This window comes from Tupaia chinensis, unplaced genomic scaffold (assembly GCF_000334495.1).
Source record: "Tupaia chinensis unplaced genomic scaffold, TupChi_1.0 Scaffold000674_2, whole genome shotgun sequence".
Lineage (NCBI taxonomy): Eukaryota > Metazoa > Chordata > Mammalia > Scandentia > Tupaiidae > Tupaia > Tupaia belangeri.
In genome coordinates this window covers 397,683-410,078 of record NW_006160198.1, presented here as the reverse complement: position 1 = coordinate 410,078, position 12,396 = coordinate 397,683, and the positions used below count along the sequence as shown (strand labels likewise).

The 12,396-nt window shown below is 33.8% G+C and overlaps 1 protein-coding gene across 1 annotated transcript in view; it reads right to left on the bottom strand.

The window, feature by feature from the left end:
• The window catches only part of KCNH7 (potassium voltage-gated channel subfamily H member 7), a 213,049-nt gene that overhangs the window by 161,826 nt on the left and 38,827 nt on the right, over nucleotides 1-12,396 (bottom strand). Inside the window, exon 4 of the mRNA XM_027776500.1 lies at nucleotides 7,625-7,645. Within this exon, the coding sequence (XP_027632301.1) occupies nucleotides 7,625-7,645 (21 nt within the window). The remainder of the gene's footprint in view (nucleotides 1-7,624; nucleotides 7,646-12,396) is intronic.

Below are 12,396 nucleotides of genomic sequence, written 5' to 3'. Positions count from 1 at the left end.
ATCATCCCTTAGGGGATGACTGCCATGTTGCAATCCCTTTTCTTCCATTTTCCTCTTGGAATCTCAGGCACACACATGAATCCAGCATGATTTTCAAACCGCCTGGTTCAGGACTCAAACTGTGGTTGGTCATATGGTAGTCTAGTGCCTTAACCACCATGCTACCTGCTGGCCCCATAAATTTATTAATGTAAAATGTTCCAGATAGTGTTTCTCTTTTTGTATCTTTCCATGGCTACATTCTATGTGTATATTTTAATATTAAATTTTTTAATATATGTTAGGACCTCAGACATCTTAAGTATTATTGTCTTTCCTCCAACTCTAATGTCATACTTTCATTCCTCACATAACTAGCTGCACAAAGAGATAATAACAAGCGATTGTGGATGGGGGGGGTGTGATATATAGTTAAATTATATTCAAAACACCTAAGCACATCTTTTGATTTTCTTTCTATATAAGCCTTCTCTACATTGAATTTATGTAGCAAATTATTTACAGAGTTGTTGAGAATTGTGGGTGTAAAAATCATCTATGATATTAATCAGCAGAAATAAAAACACTGTTAATGTACCTTGATTGTCCTTGACTAAGTCCAATAAACTCCACTGAACTGGCTACACCTATATCCACATGGTCTCAACTGTGGTAGTACATCACCCTACAGGGCATTTGTTGGGTCAAGATAATGAGAAAATTTGAATGTCACAATTCTCTTGCATTGAAAATAATTTTATATGTTCAAAAGAGCACTGATGTAATTGAAAAGTCTGTGTATAATGATCTGTGACTTGAACTTGCTTCACATATAAATAGCCCAATATGCTTTTTATGTAATTTAAACATACATTGAAATTTCCAGAGCTGCAACTATTAGGTAGAGGGAAAATTATACATTGTTTTGTTCAGAAAGTCTTCAAAATTTTTTCACCATTTTAGAAAATTGTTACTTAGAACTTCTTTGTGACATTTGATAGCCAAAACAAAATTTTACAGATCTGGTTATAGTTTGCATTTTGTAACTGCCATGTAGAAATACGTAAGCAAAGAGACTTGAGTCTTCTTTCATTAGTGCTGGGATGAATATTATTAGATTTATAGGGAATTATAAAAATCAAAAAATCATGAATAAAAACTCTTTCAAAATAATTTCACATTGATATGATCCTACATGTATAAAATGATTTGTGATTCTATGTAAAGAATCTATCGTGTATCTTAAAAATTAAACACTTGTGGATCAGCAGGTGGCATGGTGGTTAAGACACTGAATCCTACATGACTGATTGCTCTGTTAATGTCCTGACATGATAGCCTGAGAAATATGCCAGACGTGTGCAAACCTATCCAAAGAGGAGAATGGAGAAGAGATGGCAGTATGGCATTGTCCTCCAGGAGATGAGTTCTCACTTTCTCTCTCTTTGTGTTTCACTTTGGCAAATGCACAGGGTCTATGACAAAAGTGAAAAACTAAAACTAAAACTAAAACTAAACACTTGACATTATTTATTTGGAGCCATTAGGTGACATAGTGGTTAAGTCACTAGATGTCATATGAATCACTGCATGATTCAAGTCCCAGACCCAGTAGCTTGAAAAACATGTTGAGTGCATTTGCGTGCATGCCCCAAATCCCAATAAAAGAATGGAGGAGAAGGGATTTTGGAATGACTATATCCCGTGGGGGTGATTGCTCACTTTCTCTCTCTCTTTCTTTCTCCAGGGAGTACATACGCTCTATAGCAACAAGTAAAAATTAAAAAAAAGAGAAAGCTTTTCTTTGTGTTGGTGTTTTCTATTGGTTTTAATATAATTTAAATAAATTTTTAGAGATCTGCTACAACTTCTCTATAATGTCTTGACTGACATTTCTTTTTCTTATCCCTCCTCCTTCTCAATCCTTAACAAGGTCTAAAGTATTAGAAGATAAATGTATTCCCTGACATCTGATGGGGTTTCTTTCTTCTTTGCAATTTATTACTGCATTTTTATCACATGGAAAATCATTTGGACACTGTACTTAAAACAAGGACCAGCTTATTTGTGAGAATACCATATTTCCTCATTTTTTTCCTCAAATTTTTTTTGGGGAGTATATTATTTATAATTTAATTTTTATTATTTCCCACTTTTAAAATTCATGCATTAATTAATCTGACCAATTATTACTGAGTATGATGGTTTTTATTTTGTTGTCTAGTCATATTTCTGCTCTATGATTTTATCCTGTATGTGTACTAAGTGTTTTCTCATGTCTTTGATGCTTAAGATAATTTTTTTCAGATATCTAATTATTGCATCATGTCTTCTCAAAGGATTGTATCTAAAAAAAGATAATTAAAATACTTATTTTATTATAAATTACTTTTGTTTTATTTCTTTCTGATATTATCATTTGAGAACCAAATTGATCTTTTTGCCTTTGAATTTCATTTCAGCATTGTAAAATGAGTATAACAAAGAATGTGTTTAAGTTAAACTGCTAAACTTGGCATCAGAATTTGCAATTCTTTTTAGTCTCTATTTTGAATTCTCTAAATTATTGATGGACAAATCTTCTAAAATGCTACCCTATTCTGTTTTTTTTAAAAATTGTTTTATAAAGTTAATCTAGATTTTCTTTCACATATATACATTTAACAATTTCAGAAAAACTTAAACTATTACTTAAAAATTCCTTACAAATGCAATTTAGATAAGACATTTACAGCTCAGTTGTAGTATAACAAATGTGGGTATTTCTACTAGTTTGAGGCAGATGCTTACATGGAGAAGTCTTTTTTTTTTTTTTTGGAGAGATTTTCACTGTAGGGCGCGTGTGCTCGCCAGACAGAGAGCGAGAGAGACATAGAGACAGAAAGCGAGAAATCACCCCCCAGGGGGGATGGTCATGCCGCAATCCCTTCTCCTCCATTCTCCTCTCGGGATCTTGGGTACGCACGCACACGCGCCCAGCATGAGTTTTAAGCCACCGGGTCCGAGACACGAACCGCGGTCGACTACGTGGGAGTCCAGCGACATAGCCATTATACCAACTGCTGGTTCCCGCATGGAGAAGTCTTTTGAAAGATGCAAGATGATCAGTGTTGTCTTAAATTCCTCTAAATTCTAATCAAAAACTTTCCAACACTGTAACTTAGGTAGGTATTAATAATGTCCTTACTTTACCAATTGTAAACCTAAGCAGACACAGTATGAAACCAAAAAGAATAAGAATTAAGGACTGAAAATCAGAATAGTGTTTTTTCAATCCTAAGTCTATATTCAGAAAGGCCTTGTTTGAGGATTTAAAGGTGCAAAGCAGCCTCACTGACAGTGATCAATGAACAAATGGAATTCAGAACTCTAATGAAAGAAAGGGGAATAATCTGAAAAACAAAGTAAATAAATTAAGGAAAATAAGTGGGTAGAGTTAAAAGGAAGTGATAGATTTAATAGAAATGAATGTAAAACTTGAAACTATATAGGAGTACTTGCTGTTCTATAGAGAAACATTTGCAAGATAGATGACCAGATTGAATTTTTCAATATATTAGAAGAGATAGAAAACAGGTGACCAACTAGATTAAACCAATAGCTAGCGACATCTTTAATATAGTACATGTGTTTTATTAAATGTAATGTGGGCCAGTTTTTAGCTACAAAGAAATACCCTGCTTTTAAAGATGAAGCTAGAGGCCCAAGCAGCAACTGGAAGGTATTTTATTTTCAATATATTTAAAATTTGTATGATGAACCTATTTACATGAATTATGGATACTAAAGGAAAATGTGTTCTGTTATTGATGGTGCTGATATACATAGATGAGAGCATCTGACACTTTGTAAAGGCTTTTTAATTTTTTTTTTTTTTGACTCTCAGTGTTCCTGAGAGTCAAATAGGAAATGAAAGAAAGAAATGAAAAGGATTAAGGTGATTTTTAAACTACCTGGTCTTTGTACAATACCTCTTAGGATGCTGAGTTTATGTGGCTAAAGTTCAATAAATCCTGAATTGCTAAAGTGCCTTAACATTAAAGAAAAATGCAACTGCAGTATTTAGATTAATTAAGGTTAGTAAAAAAAAACACTGTCAATAGCAAGGCAACCAGTTTGACACTTAGAAAGGTATATAAGAAGAAATCATCAAATTACTCATATTCAGTATCCACGTTGTTTCAGTGCATGGCATATAATTTACAGAAGAAAAATGTCACCATTGAAAATCAATTTGCAAATCTTTATGAAATCATGGGTTACTGGGCACTGTCCAGTGAAGCTCATGAGAAACAAGTTGTATCAAATCAATTTACTTCCTTTATGAGTCTGCTAGGATTCATGGCCGGAGATGAGTTTAAAACTGTACAATCTTAAGAGCAGTTTTCTTTCTTATTCAATGACAGGCTCTAGACAAGTTGGAAACTGAACATACCAATGTCAAAGAGATACAAGGATACTTGATATTAGGAGGTGGAAGCAAAAGAGAGGTCAAAGTCTATTAATGATATTTAAAATGTAGGGTTCAGGAGGTCAAAGTCCACTGATGACTTGGAAAGGAGAATAGGCAGAGAAACGAGTAAATTAAATTTGAAGTAAAAAATTAGTTTATGAGTGATTAAGGTAGAAGTAGACTCCTCTCAGTTATTAGAAATATATTTCACAATTATGATTTGTACATTTATACACAGACTATGCAATTTACTTAAAGTAGCTTTCCCCCCTTGATAATGGGTAATGCTTTCCAGAAAGGTGTGTGAAGAGTTATTTTAAGGAGTAAAGTTGCTAAGGGAATTTATTAAAGGGAAACAAACCGATCCTAAAGAAAGAAGGTTACGTGGAAATTATTTAGTTTTAGAAGAAAATATTAAGTACCAATTTGCTGTCTGTCTACTATATTATTACATCAAGACTGTAGTGGTCAGCTAGTATCTGTCTACTGAGGATAAAAGGCAAGGAAATTACATTTCAGAAAGATTCAGGTTATCTCTCTGTGTAGTAGGCACTATATCAGACTTTCAAAAAAGTTAAAGAATGACCTGCCCTGGAGATAAAGCTATCCATACCACATGTGCAAGGGGTTTAGTCAACATCTCACCCAATGGGAATGAACCAGAGGCTATAATAGAGGTTCGAAATGCATTCCTAAATAATTCGTTTCATTTCGGTAAAGAAATCATTTTTTGTTAAATTAGGTATTGAAATAATTGTCTTATGCATTTTGTATATGAACCAGTGTAGAAATGTGTCTGTATGTGTTACTCTTTCATTTAAATTTGATTTAGAAAAGAAGATAAAATACACACTTTTTAAACACACTTAGTGCATTGTCCTGACCTAGTTAGTATATTAATCAGTCTGTGAAAAAAAAATTAATACGTTTCTGTCATAGGGCACATGCACTTGCCAGAGAGAGGGAGAGACAGACAGTGAGAGGGAAAGTCAGAAGTCATCCCTCCAGGGTAGACGGCTACACTGCAATTCTTTCTCCTTCATTCTCTTACTGGGAACTTGGGCACATATGAATTTGTGCCCAGAGTGATTTTCAGGCCACTGGGTCTGGGACTTGAACCATGGTCGGCCATATGGGAGTGCAGTGACATAAGCACTACGCTATCTGTTGTCCCCATTCTGTGAAAATTTTAAAGAAGCAGCTACTTCAACATTATTTACATTTTTAAAACCAAAAGCCTAAACATGTAATGAAACTGTAGAGTATATATATGCATTAAATTTTAATGTTTGCAAATGTGTTCTCCCATAGAAAGTTTCCCAACAACATACTAACAAATCATATCCAACCACTTATAAAAAAGATTGTACATCACAATCAGGTAGATTTTATTCCAGGAACACAAGGTTGGTTCAACATATGCAAAATCATAAATATAATACATCATATTAATAGAAAGAAAGATAAAACCATATGATACTATCAGTTGATGCATTTTCAAAAATTAATAAATGAAGAATTTCTACAATGGTTTAGATATTTATAATTCCAAATTTTGACTTAAATCTTATTTATATTTAAAGTTATGATTGCAAAATTGATGTATGATCTGAAATGTGTGCTTAAAAACAGGAAATTTTTATTTAAGACTGTTGCTATTTAAAAGAGGGGGGGTTAAACCAAAAGAGTTGGAGTTTAAATGGATTCTGAGACTAAAATAAAATGACTGTTATTTGACAACTATGGGAACTGCTAGCTTGGAAGATAAGCAAAACCAGTTTTCTTTCTTTCTTTTTTTTTTTTTGCTAGATATTAGATGAATTTCTGACTGTATTTTGAAAAATCATTAGAATATTAACATCTCCTAACTTATAGCTAGTTGTGAAGTCTTAAAGCTAGTCATATTCACATAGGCAAGTTGGCAAGAGCTGTATGTATCCTGTTTCTTGAAGTAGCATTCTGTGTTACGTGAGTCTGAACCAACAGCTACAGCCAACATTAATTTGCTGCTTTACAAACATTACAGTGGGCAGGTGAAGGATAGAATAATCGCATAGAGGAAATCCAATCCCACTATTAGAGGTCACCTGCATAGATACTTCTTGAAGTATTTCCAAAATAAAGTTGGGATGGAGTAAAGAGGAAATTGTCATGATTTTACTTATATTCACATTACCCTGGCATGCTGATCAGAAAATACATTTGGTCTCTAGTATATTCATTCATAACTGTTACTATATCTGAATCAATTAGGCAAAAAATTGAGAAATTAGTATACAAAACTGCACAGTGGTCAGAATACCAATGACAGACAGAAGAGGCCAAAATAGTGAGTTGTATAAGTAATGATGGTTACTGGTGGAGACATGTTCATGCAACACACATGCACAAAATGAGTCACTGTCACCATTTGCATACCCACAGCAGCATGCATGGCATATGTTAACAGATCAAGCTCAAATTCTTTTCACTTTGATAAGAATCATACGATCGTTACAATTTGCGATCCTTGGATCTACTGTGATATAGTAGAAAACAGAAGTGAATTTCATATTTTCAATCAAATCCAAATATATTCAGAGAATTGCCCAAATAAATATTACCCTACAATAGCTGTAGGACATGCCAGTGATTTCAGACTCAAAAAGGACAAAACTAAAATGATTAAAGTATAATAAAGAAAAAAATAGAAAATGACTTTCATGCATTACAGTTTACTACTACAGTAAGCTTAAAACCATACCCCCTGCCATCCAGGAACGTGAAACTAGTTTTAAGGAAACAAAAGAGGAACAAGTGAAGTAATGCTGATATGTAGCACTTTTTGAATTTTATTTAATCTTGTACTCCAAAAATTTATTTTTCCCAAAATAGGCTTTTATGCCTCTTTCACATTGGAACATACATGGTTTAATACTTGTTTGATTCCAAATGCTTTAAATATTTAGGAAGTCTTCATTGTCAACCTAGGCTTACACTTCTTGCAGGAAGAAGGAGTTCATAATAATTTCAGTGATAAAGCTTAGAAAATCACAATGTCTCCAGCAAAATCAAGCCGTGATGTCTCCACCAGGCACCTGGACCAGCTAAGGGCAGCATGAAGATGTTGCATTGAACAGGGCATACAGCAGGCAAGTTGACATGCCAAGTAAGGGGCACTTTTATTGATACGAATTTGTGTTCGTACATTACCTTTGACATTGCGACCATTGTCTGTTTTGTGCATACGAGGATAAGAAAAGAGAGAAATACAAAGAGAAAACTAAAATTACGTCATATACACTGAATTTTACTCTGTAAAAACCATCAGAGAAAACAGAATGTATTTTTTCTTTGTGCTAATTAACACTGTGTACTATTCAAACAAGTCAATTGTTCAGGCTAAAAATCACATCTGTCCTAAGAAACATTTTTATTTAAATGTATGAAACATTTTCCTTGCTTAATTTAGATAGATTCCAAGGTACAGATTTTGTAATTATGACAGTTTTGAGATGACATTCCCCATATGCTTATACTCATGACAAAAACTTTCCAACCTTGTCAGAAGCAAATATTAATGTCTCCTCAACCATCACTTTCAATATATTCAAAAAAGAATTTTACAGCATCTTTTATGCTAGATCATTTTTTGGGATAATTAAACCTCATATGTTAAATGTTTCTAGCAGTTTATAGTAATAAACTAACTTGCATTATTAATTACAATTTTATAAGCTGCTCTCTCTATTCCCAAATGTTTTTCAATCAATGTATATTTTGAAAACATCAAATATAACTCAGAGTTAGCTTTAGACAAAAATAATTTTTAAAAATCAGTGAAAAACTTGATCGTTTAAAAGTAATGTAAACTTTTTTTGCTTATGTTGTCACAATGACCTCATTGTAGTACTTAGAATATTTAGGAAATTTGTTTATATCAAAAGAAGCTCTTTCAAATCTTAGAGTGTTTTTATATTTCTTCTGAGATTATGAATCCAAACATCACATCTTGCTACTAACAAAATATCCATTACTAGATTTGAAGTATACAAGCGTAAATAAATGAAATCATATCAAAATCATTCAAATATATTCAAGATTTGAAAAATTTCTTCAACATTTTATTGACATCTATGCTAATATTGTGCGTGTTTAAAATCTTGGGAGACATCGTAATTGTTTCAAAGGTTACAACTGAAATAATTCTAATGATCTGGTATACTAAACTGCCAATATAGACAAAGCTTTGAATAGAGATAAAAAAAAAAAAAAAAAAACCAACAAACAAAAAACCCTGTAGCATTAGATGACAATTCTCTTTCATCTTTTTTTTTTAAATTATTTTTAATCCCAAAGAACCAGCATTTATTCAACAAGAACTAGTCATGTTAGTTTCTACATTAGTTCTTTGATTGGATTATAATGTATCAAATAAACAAAAGTCATTCATTCAGTGAATTTTTTTTTTTTTGAGAGGTTTTTCACTATAGGGTGCGTGCGCTCGACAGACAGACAGAGAGAGACATAGAGACAGAAAGCGAGAAATCACCACCCCCATGGGAGATGGTCACGCCACAATCCCTTCTCCTCCATTCTCCTCTTGGGATCTTGGGCATGCACGCACACGCGCCCAGCGTGAGTTTTAAGCCACAGGGTCCAGGACGTGAACCGCGGTCGACTACATGGGAGTCCAGCGACATAGCCATTACGCTAACTGCTGGTTCCCAGTGAAGTTTTGTTTTTAGAGAGATTTTTGATATAGGGTGCGTGTCTCTACAGAGAGACAGAAAGATCTCTTTCATCTTTAACAGAATCACAAAAAGCAAATAGGGACAGTGGGAGAGACTGATTAAATAGAAGGAATCTCTCCATCAGAAACTGGGTAAAAAAACCATTAGTGGTGTAATGAACAATTGCAAGTAGATAAAAATTGTAACTATACTCACCAAAGGTAGAAATTATACATAAATAATTAAAAGTTATCAAAAACTCACAAAAAGTTCTATTATAGAGTTAATACTGCATGCATATTCTATGGCAGAGTGTATGGTCTACGCTCTGGTGCTAGTGGAGGCCTGAATGCTATTTCCTCTGGCCACATAATTGCTAAAATTACAGTAGTTAGAATCTTTTGTAGGAATTTGACAGAGAAATTTCATGTCTGTTTTAATAATAAGATAATTGTGGTTCAGACTTTATATGTCTAGTCTTTTAATCTTCATTTTTCTAGTAGTGCATTTTTATTGTATTTACAATAAAGGGGTGTAGGGACAAAAATTCTGGTCCCTTACCGGATGGTTTGAGAAGTACCGTTCTAAGGTACTAAATAATGTGCATTATATAAATAGGTAATATAAGTATTATGTACTAATAAATTTGAAAAATACTTGAAGTTCTTTAAAAACAGCCTGTATAGGAGGACCTTCTCTACTTAATGGTAAAACAACTACCTGAATTTCAAATCTGGTGCATCTAAAAGTTTTCTATCTTTCCTTATCAGTGGCTCCATTTCTAAAATATTTCAAATTATTTAGTCTTACAAAATGTATTTTCTTCTATATTAGCAGTGATTATGTATTTAAAATTACTCTAAAACTAAAGTACAAAATACCCTCTGAATTATCAGTCAGACAGTGCATCTGCAAGATAGAAATTTGTTTTCCAAAAATAGCTTAGTTTGGGTGGCAAAGAAAAATGGAAGATTATCTTAGTTACACATGTTCATGCATGGTACCTGTGCACACGAGTACAAGTGCCTTAGAAAAACAAAAACAGGAAATGGTCCTTTTCTATAATTATATCAGTAAATGGAGATTGCATGAATTGAAAAAGTAATGTTATCTAAATTATTCACCACTACTGTCAAAACACAGGCTAAGTCTGTACAATGGGGATGGACAATGTATCAGTGTTTCTTCAAAGGCATTGATTCTGCAGGTTGCTATAGGAAACTCAGATAGTCTGTAGGTAATCTCTTAAGGGGCAATCCCCGGAAAGCCAGAATGAAGACCACATTAGCTGGACCAACTAAAGCTTATTTGGTGTTTGGAATTAACATATTAGATTGATTGTTGTTCACTCTCCCAGGAAGTATTGAGTAGTTTGCTGGACGGTATAGGTCTTAGATAATTATCCAGTTTTGAAGCTGGCCTTGATTTTATTTTCCATTTTCTTTTTATCTCCCTTGGTCCACAGATTAGGATGGGCTCATTTGCTCTTGTAAAGTATACAGTTTCTCAAACTTGTCTTAGAGAACCATTATTTCTGTTTCTGAGATACTGATTTTTCTCTCTCCAAATTTCTGCCAACTCTTTTTCCCTCACCTCTTCTGGCCTCTCTACTTTGCTGTGCTCTTTAGATAAAGATCCTCCACTTGATTCCATCCTAAAACTGGTTTAAATTCAGAGTATTATGTAGCTTACAATTCATTATTTTCTAATGTGTGTGATTTTGGAACATAATTCACAAGCATGGTCATCTCAAATGTCACATCAACATTAGCTGAGGATCTGCCATGAAGGAAAACATTGTGCTGGATTTCAAGGCCACAGATCTGACTGTCTCAGAGTTCCTACGCAAGAGGAGCTCATGGCAACGTTTCGCTCACACATACTTAACAAGAATGACAGACATACAATACATAATAAATACAAAATGCAATGAATGCTGTAATCTATGTAAGTACTGTCTTACACACTTAGGTATGAAATAATTTAATTCTTCTGATTTGGGAAAGGGAAAATGAGTTCCTACTTCTGAGTAATAAATAGTGTGAAGAAGAACAAGATAGGGAAGTGTATTCTAGGCAGAAGAATGTAATAAGGTAAGAAGGCACATGATACATTTTCAGGAAAAGGCCAATTGCATTCTGCAGATTTAGCATGGAATATATAGCAGGGAAGGAAGTCATGCAGGGGCTAGAAATGAGGCCTGAAAAATAACTGGTCAGTTGACAAAGTGTCTATTACCTATATGGAGGATTTAGGTTTTAAAAGGAAAACTAGCTGCTGTGTGGGCAATGATGACACTTAAAGCAAATATTTTCACAATAAGGACAGCCAGTCCTTCAAGATCCAAATATGTAGAAATCAGACAAGTGGAACTGGTGTATCCATGCAGGGCTCTCTGATATTCGGACCCCCTGGGGGAAGTTCTGTGGTCCAAGAGGCTTTTACTATGGCAAAGTGTGAGGGAAGAAAAACACTAGATCTGCTTGTGGACTGTAGGGATAGTCCTGGGTTTGAAGCCAGGCTCTGACACTGACTAGCTCTGTAACCTAAGGCCAGTTATTTATTTAACATAGCTAAGCCTCTGTTACCTCCTTCAAAACTCCTTATTTTACAAAGTTGTTACAAGAATTAAATACAGTTAATGTATGTCAAGCACTTAAATGGACTCAGTGTTATCCATTACTACGTTAATGATGAACTGTTTCTGTCATTGCTTTTTAAGCATCTCTACTTTCATTATGACTATGATGAATAGAAAAATGTGAACATAAAGAGGTCATGAGGAACTAAAAGAATTATAACTTTGCATTTTAAGTTGATTTGGATTGAAATGAGGACTTTCAGGTTTTTTTCCCCATTTTTCCCTTCCCTATTCCACACCCCTGTTGTTGGTTTATAGGTTTATAATCATTCAGTACATCTTGTATCACGCACCTCCTTCTTTTGAAAAGAGTTGGTCAATAAAGTAGTCCTATAATGGCTTACCACTCAGTCTTTCCAGGGCACAATCATTTGCTAAATACTGCAAGATTAATTATGTTTGGGATGATAGTGTTCATCACCTAAAGCACATCTTATATTAAGCATTAATTAATTAACACTCCATGAAGTAGGCAAATAATGATTATTATAATATATCAGAAGCACAGATAATGAAGCCAGAAGAAAGCAAATTACTCACTAGAGTTCAAAGAGGAAATCAGTAACAACTATGAAAGTAGAATTCACATTTTTAATAGCCTTTAATCACAC